We start from the raw sequence: 16,178 nt of genomic DNA on the forward strand, positions 1-16,178 counted from the left end.
TGTTATCTTGGCGGGTGCTGAAAAACCAGGGCTCTGCCCTCAGGTGTAGCATTTCCTCAGGGCAGATGAAAGGGCTCTTCTGCTGACCACTAACTGTGCTAAGGTAAGCAACCGGATTCCCGTTGGGCTTTGGTGGAATTCGCCTCCACATAGCATTAGCAGCAGTTATTCAGGGACTTAAATGGCAGAACAAGATCCGGTCTGCTTTGGTAAATAGGACTCGGGGACTCAGTAAAATGGGCTCGTGCTACGTCTGACACCTTCCGAGTGGAAAAGAAAGATAGTTGAAAAAACAGGGTGGAGTTTGCGGGAAAGAAGAGCCCGCGTCCCTTCCGCCTCAGGACACTCCCAGGGGGAAGGGTTGGTGGGTCGAGAAGCAAGACAGGCGACCCCTTTGAGAATGGGACCCTAACTGTCTACACAACGGACCTCTCCAGAGAGTCTCGATTCTTCTAACCAGAGAAAGTTACATTAAAGTGAACTTCGTCAGTCTTTAGTCTCTGGAGGAGGATACAGAGAAAAGATTCTTGTGAGAAGTTAGGACAAAGAACATCGGGGGTTGATGAGCGAAGGTACAGGACAGCCCACCTCTTTCCGCGACCCCGCCTCCCGACCCGGACAGCGTTTACTTCCCAGTGCGGAGGATGAAACGGGTGGGTGGAATGCGGCCTCTCCACCAACCAGCGACGTAGGAAATGTTTCAGAGACATTGATTGGCTCGACTGCCAGCGCGCCCCTAAACCTAAGAGACAAGGTCTCCTGCAGCGTAGTGGCTATAAGTCGTGCACAGGCGCAGTGCGCATCGGTAGAGGCCCTCTGGCTGCTAGGCAACGGGAAACATTCCCAGCTACCGCCACTTTTCTACCCCCAGCCCTGGCTTTGCTCTGTCTGTGGAGACCCTAGGCGGCTGCGGCGGCTGCTCTAGTCTGACTTGGTAAGTCTTGAGGAATCAAACTGTGGAGCTGGCTCTTGGAACACGCAAGGAAAGACTCAGACGGGCAGAGAAAGTCAATGGCAAGGCATTTCACTGATTCCCTACTATGTACCTGTCATTTTAGAGGGGGTGGAAAGTGAGGAACAGAGATAGCAAAGACTTGGCCGAGATTTCACACTGAGTGGTCAGATCTAAACTTGTGTTTTCAGCACGTGGCTAGTCAGTTGAGGTGTGCACACCTCTAGCCAGAGTTCCTTGTACTTCTGCCAGTAAAGGAAGTCAGTAAAAGAGGGCAGTCAAGTTCTTCATCTTAGCACAGGAGAGGTGGAATCACGTTCCACAGAGGCTGCACTCAATTATGGGCCGCCCGGCAAAGGGCTTTGAGCAGTAGTAACACGTGATCAAGTCGCATAAGTCATTACTGGATTCTACCATGATGTCTTCATTCAGGAGCTGCATCTTGTCTTCACTGGAGCTGGCCTCTCCATCTTGGCTTTATTCAGTGATGCCCATCTGCTTGCTTTTTGCATCATATTTTGATTAGCCATTACAGATCTAGACTAAAAGCTAGTCCAGCTGACTCCTAGTTGAAGACCTCAAGTGCTATAATACCATAGTGTTCTAGGACCTCGCTATTTAATGTCTATGAATCAGAACCTTCGTTTTAACAAGGTCCCTAAGTGACTCATGCACGTAGAAGTTCCAGAATCATTGTTTTAGGGTTTAGCCCTCAATTCTGTTTTTCCTTTGTTTGGCTTCTTCATGAGCAAGTATCTAGGCTATATTTCTCAGATTGCTTGTATTAGAATTACCAGCATTTTGAACAAGCTTCCCAGGAGATATTTTGCATACTCAAATGTGAGAAACACTTATCTCAATGCTAATTACATTTCTCTTCATCAGCATCACCCAAGAACTTGTTAGAAATGCAAAATCCTGCATTTCACCCCCTGCTACAGGGCTTCTTAAAGGCCAGATACAGTTCCTAATTTTTACTCCTCTAGTTCAAGTCCTCAGTTTGGGAAGATTGGGGTAACTTTGGTGGGTTTTTTTTTGGGGGGGGGGGGTGAGCAAATTCAGTTCTCCCTAGTTATTAAGTCCCCTCCACTAGACTCATCTCCCCCATCCTGTCATTCTACCTTTCATTTGTCTTTCCTAATCCTACACTTTCAGGAGTGAGGATGGCTTTTCACACCTCAGAAACTGACTTGGACCTAAAAAGTATTGAAGAGCGGGTGGAAAATCCTATGCTTGCAAGACTGAGTAGTATAAAAGCAATGGGAAGACTAAGTTTTATAGCACCAACAGAAAATGCAGATGATACACAATTCCTGATATTTAAGCACCCCACAAAAGCCCAAGAAAAGACACGAAAACGACAGCAGCCTATTAAACTAGAGCCTCTGGTAAGTTCAAAAACCAATGTCTTAGCCACTTTTGGCTACAGAGGAAGTTGCAAAACTGCTTTGGGGTAGGGGTGGGTGTGGGAGGAAATGGAGTATTTCTAGGCTCTTAACAAAAAGAAATGAAAACCTAAAAGTTAAAACTTGTCTATGAAGTTATAAACATTATTAGTTATTGAAAAAATTGAGCTCTGAGCAGTTTGAGGTAGGAGGGATATGGTGGTGAACAAAATTTGCTAGTGGACAAATCTCTAGGATTATGTACAATACAATACTTAATTATGTAGGTTGTAAGGCTCTTTTGGATATTAGGAAACCATTTAATACTGGGAACTTTAGTAAGAGAAATATATATATATCAAGCATACCTCAGAGATATTGTGGCTTCATTTCGAGACCACTGCTATAAACTGAATATTGCAATAAAGTGAGTCACACCAATTTTTTACCTTCCCAGTGCATATAAAAGTTATGTTTATACTATACTTTTGCCTATTAAGTGTGCAACAGCATTAGGTCTAAAAACAATGTACATACCTTAATTAAAAAATACTCTATTGATAAAAAAAATACTATCATCTAAGCCTGTTGGAAAAATACTGCCAACAGACTTGTTCAATGCAAGGTTGCCACAAACCTTTAATATCCAGAAAAGGCATTATCTGCAAAGCACAATAAAATGAGGTATGCCTGTAGTAGTAATATAGTTTAATTATTTTTAAATGCCTGGTGTCCTAAATAATTTTGTGCATGTCTGAAAATACTTAATTTTAAGAACCCATTTATGCCTTTGGATAATTATAAATCCATATAAAAGAGAATCGTAACTGCATAAAGTAAAAAGTGAAAATTCTCACTTCCACCCTCAGACATTAACTACTATTGTTGGAAGTTGCCCTTCAGGCAGCTTTATATAGTTTATTTGAATATATATGTATATATGTGAGGATGTATACAAACATTTGTAGCTTTAAAGTAATATTATACAGTACATACTGATCTTCAAAGTGCCCTTTTCACTTAAATATATAGAAATCTTCCCAATGCATGCATCCAGAGGTATCTCTTCTAACAGCTGCTCTGTATTTTGTTGCATGGATGTGCCATAATATGGTACCCATCAACTTGTCTCCTATTGATGGGGGTTCAGGTTAGTTATTTCCTGTTTGTTTTGTTGTTGTTTTTTGCTCTCAATCTGCAACAAATGGTCTTTCCTTTGTACATATAAAAATGGATTCTTAGAAGTGGCATTTTTATAAGTCATAAACAAAGTATGTACCTTTTAAAAGTATATTTTATTGATTACATTGTTACAGTTGTCCCTGTTTCTTTTCCCTTTGCTCCCCTCTGCCCAGTACCCCCTTCCCTCCAGCAATCCCAACCACCTTAGTTCATGTCCATGTGTTGTTCATATGAGTTCTTTGGCTTCACCCTTTCCTATACTATTCTTAACTTGCCCCTATCTATTTTGTACCAACCAATTATGTTTCTTAATCCCTGCACCATTTCCCCATTTCTTCCCCTACCGCTCCCGACTGACAGCCCTCCTAATGATCCCCATACATGTGTCTCTGTTCCTATTCTGGTTTGCTTAGTTGGATTTTGTTCTTATTTTTTAGATTCAGTTGTTGATAGTTGTCCATTTGTTGTCATTTTACTGTTCATAGTTTTGATCTTCTTTTTCTTAAATAAGTCCCTTTAATACTTCTTATAATAATGGCTTGGTGATGATGAACTCTTAGCTTTACCTTGTCTGGGAAGCACTTCATCTGCCCTTCCATTCTAAATGATAGCTTTGCTGGATAGAGTAATCTTGGTTTTAGGTCCTTGCTTTTCATCACATTGAATACTTCTTGCCAGTCCCTTCTTGCCTGCAAAGTTTCTTTTGAGAAATCAACTGAGAGTCTTAATAGGCAGCCCTTTGTAGGTAACTCTCTGCTTTCTCTTGCTGCTTTTAAGATTCTCTCTTTATCTTGAACCTTTGGCATTTTAATTATGATGTATCTTGGTGTGGTCCTCTTTGAGTCTAGCTTGTTTGGGACTCTCTGTGCTTCCTGGACTTATATGACTATTGCCTTTGCCAAGTTTGGGAAGTTTTCCTTCATTATTTTCTCACATAAGTTTTCAATTTCTTGCTCTTCCTCTTCTCCTTCTGACACCCCTATGATTTGGATATTGGCACATTTAAACTGTCCCAGAAGTTCCTAAGCCTCTCCTCATTTTTTTCAATTCTTGTTTCCTCATTCTGTACTGGCTGACTGTTTTTTTCTTCCTTATATCCCAAATTATTGATTTGAACCCCGGTCTCCTTTTCTTCACCATTGGTTTTGTGTGGATTTTCCTTCGTTTCATTTAGCATAGCCTTCACTTCTTCCCTTATGCATTTGCCATACTTAAGCATATTTTTCAAGTCTGTGAGCATCTTTATAACCAGTGTTTTGAACTCTACTTCTGTTAGGTTGGCTATCTCCTTGTCTGTTAGGTTGGATATCTCTTCATCGCTTAGTTCTCCCACTGAAACCTTGATCCATTCCCTCTTTTGGACCATACTTCTCTGTCTCCTCATCTTGACAGGCTCCTGTGTTTACCTCTGTGTCTTAGGTAGAGCTACTGCACCTGTTACATTGAAACGGGCGGAGCCTTAGGTATTCATCAGTACAGGGCGACCTGTTTCACCACATTGTGGTGCTGTATATGGGGAAGGGATCAGAGAGGGAACAATGCTGCTTGCTCAGCACTCACCCCTTTCCAGGCACTTCTCTCACTTCCTATTTGGGTTTGGCATCTCTCTAGCTGTTGCCCTGGTCATCGTTCCCAGAGTGGATGGGTCTGCAGACATTTTAGGACTGTGGAGGCCCTTTAAACAAGTGGACTCTGCTGAGAGACTGGCAGTTTCTTCCTCTGCCCCAACCCCCACTGGTTTGCACAGTCAGAAGTAATGAGGCTTTATTTTCCCCAGCGTTGGAACTGTGAGCTATGCGGTCTGATCTGGTGCTGGGAGGTGTCCCTCCTGACTTTTTAAAATGTATGACTGCACTTTATGCTGACCTGCTGCTGCTGCTGCTGCTGCCACCACCAAACTGCTTCCTCTTTGCCCCAGCTCTGCCCTTCCAACCTGTCTGGATAAGTATTTCTTCTTTATATCTTTGTGTGTTGGACTTCCGTGCAGCTCGATTTTCTGGAACTTCTGGTTGTCTCTAGTTTTGAGGTAGTTGTAGTGCTTCTTAGTTGTGGAGAGAGACTCAGCATGTCTGTCTAGGCCTCCATCTTGACTAGAAGTCACCCCTCCTGACTTTTTTTAAATGTGTGACCGCACTTTCTGCTGGCCTGCCACTGTCCTGCCACTGCTGCTGCTACCACCTCAGTGCTTCCTCTCTGCCCCAGCTCCGCCCCTCCAACCTATCTGGATGAGTATTTCTTCTTTATATCTCTGTGTATTGGACTTCCATGCAGCTCGATTTTATGGAACTTTTGGTTGTCTCTAGTTTTGAAGTAGTTGTATTCCTTCTTAGTTGTGGAGGGAGATGCAGCCTGTCTATCCAAAATATGTACATTTTTAGTTTTGAAAAATATTTCCCAATTTCACTCTAAGGTTTAACCAGTTTACCTTCCCACCTACACTGTATGAGAGGGCCTGTTTACCCACATCTTTGCCAAACCTTATACTATCAGTTTTTTAAATTTTTACTAGATTGATAGGTTAAAATGGCATCATATTGTTGTAATTTTCATCTTATTAATAAAGTACTTTTTCATTGACATATTTATTACTTATTTTGTGGATTCTGTTCATAAATAACCTTTGTCCACTTTAGATTGTTTGCCTTTTCCTATCAGTTTTTGAGGTTTTAAAAAATATATATTATGGATATTAATCCTTATTTTATTGTTTCTCAAACTTGAGTACTGATTCCTTTTGAAGAAAAATATTCTTGAAGACCTTTAGTGCTGATTTGTTATTTTTATTATAATGTTACTTTATGTAAAAACATTAACCTAGGAATTAATTCAAAATTTAATAAACCAAATAACATCTTAAATAAATAGAAAACTGCATAACCAATACAGCCATATGATCTACAATTCCTCTTCTGAGAATTTAACTGAAAAATATAAAAACACTATAATTTGTAAAGATACACGTACTTCTATGCTCATTGAGTATTATTTAAATATCCAAGACATAGAAACAACCTAAGCCAGTGAATGACTAGATAAAGAAAATGTCACAATATGAATCAATATATCCAATGACAAAATACTCAGCCATTTAAATTTTGAATTCTTCATCAGAAAAATTACTTACATTTATATCATTAGGGTTCTTTTTGGGATCTTTTCTTGTTCTTTCATTTGGAACATATTCCTTTGTTCCCTCATTTTGTTTGACTTCCTGGGTTTGCTTTTATGAATGAAACAAAACAGATACCTCCATCTTGAAGAAGTGACCTTGTGTAAGAGTGACCTCTGTGTAGACTGCATGTGCTAGGTAGCTTTGGAAGGCCTGCTGGAGCCTAGGGCACATGCATTGCTAGGGGAGTCCTGGCAGGCTGGCTAGCCAAAGCTGTGGCAGGCATGACTGAATTGGCCAGGCCCTGCAGCTCTGGCGGCCTTCAGGTAGATGAGCTGGCCACCTTTGAAACAAGCATCGGGAAAGTTTGCCCAGGCCCCATGGTTTCCAGGGCACCCTGTCAGGCCAGCTAGCTGGGTCTGGAATGGTTGCTAGATGAGGTGATGCAGAGCATGCGGTAGCAGCCTTGCAAGCTGTACCAAGCACTTGGACTAAGCTCCCACCCATGCTATGTAGGTGGCGGGGGAACATAAGCAATGGCACTTGCTGGCTCCTCCAGTTCTGGAGAGTTTCTTAAGTTCCCCAGTTATTTGGGAGGCATCTTGGGGTTAGTAAATAGTTTTCATTTTTTCATGTATAATCTAGATACATTTTAAAACATTGTTTTATCTTTGTGCCCCAGGGCAAGTGAGTCTGCACATGGGTTCATCAGTGATATCCCTCCCTATGGCAGGTTGCCCCCACTGGGGTAGGTTCCCATGGTTACTGCATCTCTCTCCTCCCCTTCTCTGTGTGGCCTGTCTCTCATTTGATGAGCAGAAGCTGTTCAATCACCATCGGTTGTTTTTCAGAAAGAGTTGCTATATATGTAGGTATATATTATTCAGTGCGTCTGTGGGAGGTGAGTTCAGGGTCTCCTTATACTCCATCTTGGACCCCAATTCCCCATTCTTAACTTGTGACTCTGGTCTGTATTCTTTTTCCACATTGTTATATAGCTGAGAGCTTTCCTCCCAATCTCATAACTGTAGCACCAGCTAGTCTTGTCTTTTCTTTGGTGAGTGACTCAAGAAGAATTTTTATCTAAAACTAAATGTAAACTTAACAGTTATTACTATACTTAGTCTCAAGCTTTTTTTCTCACTCCCATATATGAAATTAGCTATCATGCTAAAATCATAATGCTTAGAAGCTTAAAGACATTATAGTGAATTTTTAAACTTAGCTTTAATGTTAAATGATGAATCTTTATTGCCTTATTTGAAATTAGATTGACCTAAGATAATGCCACCATGGTAGGCTTTTTTTTTTTTTTTTTTTTTTTCCAATCACTTATGGCTAAGGGAAGTGATTAATGACTTTTGGATAGGGTTGGAGGATTGTATGCTTCTTCCCACAGTAGCTGTTATAGTGAATGGTGGGGGTTTGTAATGGATAATTAGTGGGTCTGTGACTTCATGCTCCTGAGCCATTTCTGTTATAACTAGAATAATTTGTTGGTATTTAAAATACAGAATTAATGGAAACCAGCTAGAAAAGTCTAGTCAAGCAGTAGTCCATTGACAGACAAGGGTGGTAGCTGCTACAATGACTGTAGTGTGGCTAGGAAATTGGTCCCTGGAGGAAATCAATTTCCAACAGGGCTATCCCTGTTCAAAAGTAGTGAAGAATAAGACAAGTTCACATTGATATTAAAGAGACTAACATGTCTGTTTATTCCCAAAGCCAGTGCTAAAAGTCTACCAAGAGCGTAAGAGACCAGAACACATACATGAACAGAATCAATATCAATTGATCACTTCCGGAATCATAAAACCACCTATTCGGCTTCTTCAGCATAAAGATTCTTTGAAAATAAAACAGGTACTGTATAGTATTTAAAGTACTTAACTGGTCATTTTTATTTAATTTAGGTTTTACATAGCATTGCTAACATGCTTTTAACGCATAAGAATAGTGGCAATATCTTTTTCTATCAGGTTGCATAAAGGATTTAGGAAATATAACATTTCTTAGTTCTTCCTATTTAAGGAAAATGTGAGCAATAGAGGAAAATCATAAAGGAAACTATCAGCATCTGCACAGTGTCTTCTGATTTTCTCTTGCATGTTAAAAGAACACATACTAGTGTTTTAACTTTTATGAAATTTTTGTCATTATTCCCAAAAAGGACAATCTTAGAAGACCTTGGTAAAAGGCAAGAAAATAGAAACTGAGCTAGATAGATAACTTTTGTAACTGGTGAGAGTTGTAGGATGGTGAAGTTCCATTACAAGTAATAAGTGAATAATAAGCTCTGGAGAGAAATCACCAGAATATTGCTTTATATAAATATGTGGGCATAATTAAAGAAAGAAACAGAAATGGGTGGGAGAAAGTATAGAGGATACACACAATAAAAGTACCAGTAGGGCCAAGATTTCTCTGAGCTTTTTGTTGAGAAGATCCTTTGACATTTGTTGAACATTTCAGTGCTAATTGTCTTTTAGGCATTGGGCTAGAGTGCTAGAAATAAAGAGTTGGCACAAGCTCTGTCCTCAAGGATTTCAAAGTCTTGGGGTGAGCAGATGGACAGGTGAACACTCAAAGTGTGATAAGAGCTCTCATTGGTCATTTTGTGTATAAAATGATTGAGAACTAATAGAAGGAATGCTTACATCTAGTGTCCATGGGTATGGTCAGTGGAGGAATAGCTACCCTAGGGAAATGCACTAAGCTTTGAGGAATGAGTGGAAAGTTAATGAGGCAGATAAGGTGGGAGAGTTGGGGGCTTGAGAAGCCAGCTGGAAGGAGGCTCACTGGGGGGTTGGGTGAGATTATACTGAGAGAATGATATCATATGGTTGAATAAAATTGTATAGCTTCAGTTAATTTGGTTTCTGTGAAGTAGAAAGAGAGAACAGCTATCTTAAATAGGGCCAGGAAGGATATGTTTGCCTATAAATTAATTCAGTATAAAATGGGCTTCAAGAGCTTGCATTTAAAGAAGAGAAAATTGTGTGGGCAAGTGGAATGATGGGAGGAAGATGGAAAGGAATGTTAGGTGTGAGCTATACTTGATTGTAGCTGTAACTAAGTGAAGAATTAAGTATAGAGTTAAAAGCTGAAGGGAATTGTGGAAGAAAGTGGATATGCCATATAAAAGAAGAGTATTCTGAGAAGAGGGTCACTTGGCGGGGGGGTATTGATTTCTCAGAATGAGTTTAGAATGGAAATGCAGCAACGAGGATTTCCTGAGAGATGGGAGGAAGGAAGGGGAGAGGGAAGGAAGGAAAGAAGGAAGGAAGGAAGGAAGGAAAAGTTGGAGGCTTTGCTTCTGGTGATTAAGGAAGATAGACTTATCAAATTGGATTGAGCATCCATCACAGAGGATGTTCTTCACTTTTATGAATAAATACTTCCTTTATTCCATCCTCCCACCCCTGAAAAATCCTGAATTTATGTGACTGCTTAAATTGAATCACATCTTCCTACTGAGTTATATACATACCTCATTTTATTGCCCTTTGCTTTATTGAGCTTCACAGGTATTGCATTTTTTAAACAAGATTATATTTATTTATTTATTTTAGAGAGAGGAGAAGGGAGAGAGAAAGAGATCCAGAGAAATATTGATGTGCAAGACAAATATCAATCAGTTGCTTCTTGCACTTGCCCCAACTGGGGACCAGGCCTGCAACCTAGGCATGTGCCCTGACTAGGAATCAAACCAGCAACCATTTGCTTTGTGCAATGATGCCCAACCAACTCAGCCATGCTGCCCAGGGCTGAGTGTTGCATTTTTTACAAATGTAAGGCAAGATCCTTCACCAGCCAAAAGATTACAGTTTGGTTTATTGTAAAATACTTTATTATGGTAGTCTGGAACTGAACCCACAATATCTCTGGGGTATGCCTGTAATTAGAAATTATACTCAGACAAAAAACTGTAGGCCTATTATTGAAGAAATCTTTCATTTAGAATGCCACAAAACTTTTTAAAGGAAATAATGACAAAAATAAAAGCACTTTTTGTTATAATATTAATACTATAGTCTCATGAAACTGTTAAAGTTGACTATAGCCCTTTTGAAACAGTGGAACAAGCAATGTATATTTTCTCTGGTTTGGGGTATCTGGTTTTGTTTATTCTTTTACATAATAAAACAGTGCCGCTGTTGCTATCCCCGGCCAATAAGTGAAAAAACTTTTTATCTTTTGCCTTCAAAGATGTGTTTCCTTCAGCTCTGAGCTTTCCAGAATTCCCCTCTCAAACTTCTATTCAACATGGTATATTTAATTAAAGACAGAGAATAATGATCCCTGTAAATATAAACTTTCTGGGGAAGTTGTTCCACAGAGCTTATGATAATAAATCTCTTATAGAAATGGCAGCCTCTATTAGCTATGCTAACAGGCAATAAAAAAATCATATGTATTTACATCAATTATTCAACAAAGCAGGTCTGCAATAGTGATTCTTTTATCTAAAAGCCAGTTACCTTTGTACTGTCAGAAAGACAAGGTGGTGACTATTGGAATTGAGTGTCAAATTTCCTCAAATATGCTTATCGATGTCCTCCATAGGAGGAAAGAATGTGAGTGAGGCTGCCACTAAGTGGGTTGCAGAGGAGCAAAGGAGTGTTAGTGGCACTGAGTGCAGACTCTGGAACCCGGGGAAAGAGCAAAGCTCAAGTGTGTGAACCTAGTGTGCACTTAGCCTTGATGCTCCTAGTGTAGTTCATGAGACAACAGCATCCGCATCTCTTAGGAGCAGGTTAGAGATGCAGAATCTTAGGCTTCACCCCAGACTGACAAAAACTACATTTTAACATGACACCTGGGTACTTCACATACACATTGAAATGTGAGAAGCACTGGTCTCCAGAACTGGTAATTATGAGGTTATTACATAATGATCCCCAATGCTCAATGTCACTACCACTCACATTCACAAAAAAACTGTAGTTTATTATGAGGTATGGTTAGAGCTGTATAAGATTTCAGTCACTTGAAACCATCAGGTTGTCAGACAAGGTGAGAAAGTCGAAGGGAGAGGCTGCAGTGAGGATAAATGCAGAGCATCGGAGCAGGGAGAGTGGTGGGCTCCCATGAACACCAGAGAGCCAGTAGTATTTTGATATAATAAACATTGAGTTACAGGAGAGGAAAAGGCAAGAGGAGCTGATGCTGGGCTGTTCTGTTGAAAGGGAATGGGTGTCTGGATAGGGCGTACTGAGGAGTGCTATTCACTGCATGACAGTTGTTTGAAACTTTTCAGGCCCAAAATGCTTGCTGTTGAGCCCTGGACTTTTCAGGCAGTGTAATAATTGGTCCTTGAGGTTAATATTTCGTGAGCTGTTTATAACTTTTTTTTTTTTTGCAAGATTCTTATTTTTTTCTGTGTCTGTAAGTTTATTTTTTGCTTAATCCCTTCATTTTTTTGGCTTTATTTAGATCCATCGACCCTCTGCTGAGGTATTCTCTCTCTCTCCTCCTAAACTGCCACGTACCAGTACTGGAAGAAGAGGTCTCCGTAGGACTAGTTCCTCAACTTACCCTAAGTATATTTTCCATGACCGGGAAGAAGTTATTAAAGCCAACATTCGTAATCCCTTGCAAATTATTAAAATAATATGTGAAAATGAACATATTGGATTTCTTTATATGATTCCTGCAGTGCCCAGGTCTTCCACTGAATATGACACATATAATCTGAAGTAAGTTCTCTTTTATGAATGATTTATTAACATTAAAAATTATACATAAGATTGCAAATGTTACCCATAACTGATTGAGTATTAATGATGAATATGATAAAATATAATTTGGGTTATCATCTAATGATAAATGAATCTCAATCACAACTATTTTATTTTTTCTTTATTTATAGACATCTATCTTTGAAGCACTTGTGTGTTTCTCTGTTTATATTATGTAATGCCATCTTTTTTTTTTTATGAGTTTGGAAGCATTCTCTCTTTAATTTTTTTGGAAAAGCTTGAGAAGATTAGTGTTAACTCCTCTTTGAACATGTGGTAGAAGTCACCAGAAAACTATCTTGTTCTGGGCTTTCCTATGCTGAGAGGTTTCTGATAACTTTTAATCATGTCACTTGTTATTGGTCTGTTCAAATGTTCTAACCCTTCAGAATTCAGTTTTGTGCAATTGCATCTTTCTATGAATTTATCCATTTCTTCCAGGTTATCCAATCTATCGGTGTATAATTATTCATAGTAGTCTCTAATGGACCTTGTATTTCTCTTGTGTCAGTTCTGATATCTTCTCGTTCATTTATGATGTTATTTGGGTCTTCTCTTTTTTTTTCTTAATCTAGCTAGGAGTTTGTCAATTTTATATTTTAAAAAAAACAGCTATTAGTTTTGTTGATATCTCCTATTGTTTTTCTAGTCTTTATTTTATTTATTTCTGCTTTGATAATTGTTATTGCCTTTCTTTGGCTAACTTTGGGGTTAGTTTTTTTTTTTTTTTTTTCCTAGTTCCTTGAGATGTGAAGTTAGGATGTACATTGTGACCTTTATACTTTCTAAAAGGTGGTTTATGGCTATAAACTTTATTCTTAGAACTGCCATCTATTTTTAATCAATATTACAAACATTTTTGTTATTTTGGGATTACTGAGAAAAGAAGATGGCAATGTATAAAAAGTAGATGATGCATTATTTGTTTTGCATGTCATTTTAACTGACAGCACTTGTTGAAGTAGTCCTTCCTTGAAGGTGATAATAGTTTAACTTTGCTACCAAATTCTTTGAATTACCTTCCCATTCTCTGGTGTGTGGAAAGCTAAAAGGACCTTCTATGAATTCTCTTGTTCTCCCTTTCACTAGTTTTATTGAGTCAGATAACACTGAGGACAGCCTCCTACTGGCAACAAATGGGGAGAAGAAAAAACATTTTAATTAAAATGATAGATTTATTGAAAGTCCAAAAGAGTTTGACAGGAGTGAGGAATAATTTGTAGAGAGAACGGAGGTGAAAATCCAATTATTCAGGAACTTGTATTGCATGTTATAGCATGAACTATTCTAGGTGCTAAGGTATATTAGTGAACCATGCAGATTAAAATTGCTGCCCTCATGGAGCTTACATTTTAGCAGAGGGAGACAATAAATATGATACATGAGTAAATTATATGGAATGCTAGGAGGTGATAAGTATTATAGAAAAAACGGAGTAGAGCAAAGGAGATTGGGAGTTTTGGGGAAGAAGTTGTAGATTAACCAGGTGGTCAGGATGGGCCTCATTGAGAAGCTGGCATTTGAACAAGAACTTGAAGGAGGGGAGTGAATTATGTGGTGGTTGGGAGAGGAAAGATGGGCATTCCAGACAGCAGGAAAGTGAATACAAATATCCCAAGGCAGAGCATACCTAGCATGTTCAAGAGGTGAAGAGAAGCCGGTGTGACTACAGTTGAGTGAACGAGAGCTAGGGAATGGATCATGCAGGGCCTTGCCAGTCATTGTAAGGACATTAGCTTTTACTCTGAGAAAAATGGAGAATCATGGAAAGATTTCAAGCAGAGAAGTATTAAGATCTGACGCTTTGAAAAGGACCCTCTCGCTGCTATGTGGAGAATATAGAATTATAAGGAGCAAGAGTTAAAACAGGAAGACCAATTAGAAGGGCTGTAATTATTCAGGTGGGAGATGGACCAGGTGGTGGTGCTAGAAGTGGTGAAAAGTAGGTCAAATTCTGGAAATAATTCAAAGGTCAAGCCAATGGGATTTTTTATGAATTATGTTCAAGGTGAACAATCAGAGAGGAGTCCAGTCCAGGATCACTTTAATGATCCATTTCCCTGAGCAAGAGAAAGGTAGAGTTGCTATTGACTGGGTCACAGAAGACTGGATGAGATCAATTCATCAGGGAAGAAGAGAGTTTGGGTTTGGATATATTCATTTTCAGATGCCAAAGATAGAAAAGAAATGAGGTGGTAGGTGAAAGGAAAATTAGGGTCCGAGTGACTTTTTTTTAAGATGAGAGAAATAGCTTGTTGTTTTTTAATGGGAGAATTAATATATAATGGAATTGAAAGCCCTTTGACGTAAAAAATGCTGTTGCACACTTAGTAGACTACAGTATAGTGTAAACATGACTTCCATGCAGTGAGAAATCAAAAAATTTGTATGACTCCCTTTATTGCAATATTATTTTATTGCATTGGTCTGAAGCCAAGCCTGCAATATCTCTGAGTTATGCCCGTGTTGAAGATGAGACTAGAAACTATGCTTTTATCTAATTAAAAAATTAATTGTATTTCTAGGCTAATGAGCATTTCTACTAGGGGAATTGAGTTGATGTTTTATATTTGGACTGACAGTAATGATGCTTGATAGTAATATTGGGTTGGCCAAAAAGTCCTTTTAGTTTTTTCTGTAAAATAATTTTATCAATTTGGATATTTTGAGTATGTTGGCTGTCTCCTGTGTGGTATAATGTTGATTGTTCTCAATTAGTGTCTCAATTTGATTGCTATCAGCTTCAACTGGTTTACTCGACCGTGGAGCATCATCCAGCAAGAAATCTCCAGCATGAAACTTCTCAAACCACTTGTGACATGTTTGGTCAGTCACAGCACCTTCTCCACACACTGTGCAAATCCTTTTTGTGTGTGTGTTTAGTTGCATTTTTGCCTTTCTTGAAATAATAAAACATAATATGCTGAAAATGTGGCTTATTTTCTTCCATCTTCAATATTAAAATGGCTACACAAAAATTCACCAATTTTGATTTTTTTAAAAAACGTACATTGACATGACAGCTGTCACAATACAATCTAACAAAATTGTTTCAAATGAAGTTAAAGACAACTAAGTGCAAATAGAGCCATCTTATGGAAAAAATCTAAATGAACTTTTTGGCCAACCCAATATCCCAGGCTTCATTTAAAAAGTTACTGTTGAAATCACAATTTATTACATTTCAGAGTTGATGTTAAATTTTTCTGCCTAGCCTGAACTCCAAATATTATAAATCTTATAAATAAATACAACAATTTGGATGCTACATAGCTGGAATTGGAAGTTAAAAGTGGTAATTACTGGGTCAACAAGATGAGGACATGTTATACAAAACTTTTTAAAGTTATGATAAAATATGTCTTCACATACTTTTTAAGTATAGTAAAATACATTATATATGAGTTTTACAATATTTATATCTACTACAGTCCAAGTAAGAAAATAGTTTTATTTATCAAGTTAATTCAAAAGAATTAATTTAATGGTATGTGTTAGGCATAACAATCTTGTGAAGAATAAGTTTCAAGGAGATAACTAAGTATGTTAGCATGTCAGCCTGGTAAATATACAACTATATGCTGAAGATTATCTTGCCCAGCAAGGGAGCATAATGGTGACTCTAGTCAGGTCTGGGGCAAGTAAGGAGAACCTAAGCAAAGGATCAGGAACTAGAGAGATCATGAATAGCATTGAGAACAGAGAATAAGACTGGTCAAGACAAAATAATTTTCTTTGTTTAGGGTCTTAGACCTTGAACAAGAGTAATAGTAACTGAGGGCCAGCCATGTAGTATAGGAGACGGCTGT

The 16,178-nt window shown here is 38.6% G+C and overlaps 1 protein-coding gene across 1 annotated transcript in view; it reads left to right on the forward strand.

Annotated features, from left to right (window-relative positions):
- The first annotated feature begins 772 nt into the window (after positions 1–772).
- DNAH6 (dynein axonemal heavy chain 6) overlaps positions 773–16,178 on the forward strand; it is a 328,739-nt gene continuing 313,333 nt past the window's right edge. The window contains exons 1-4 of the mRNA XM_090281614.1: positions 773–934; positions 2,108–2,340; positions 8,354–8,491; positions 12,065–12,327. Of these exons, the coding sequence (XP_090137740.1) occupies positions 2,116–2,340; positions 8,354–8,491; positions 12,065–12,327 (626 nt within the window). The 5' untranslated portion in view covers positions 773–934; positions 2,108–2,115. The remainder of the gene's footprint in view (positions 935–2,107; positions 2,341–8,353; positions 8,492–12,064; positions 12,328–16,178) is intronic.

The sequence above is a fragment of the Furipterus horrens genome, unplaced genomic scaffold (assembly GCF_987537825.1).
Source record: "Furipterus horrens unplaced genomic scaffold, mFurHor1.1.pri manual_scaffold_6, whole genome shotgun sequence".
NCBI classification, from domain to species: Eukaryota; Metazoa; Chordata; class Mammalia; order Chiroptera; family Furipteridae; genus Furipterus; species Furipterus horrens.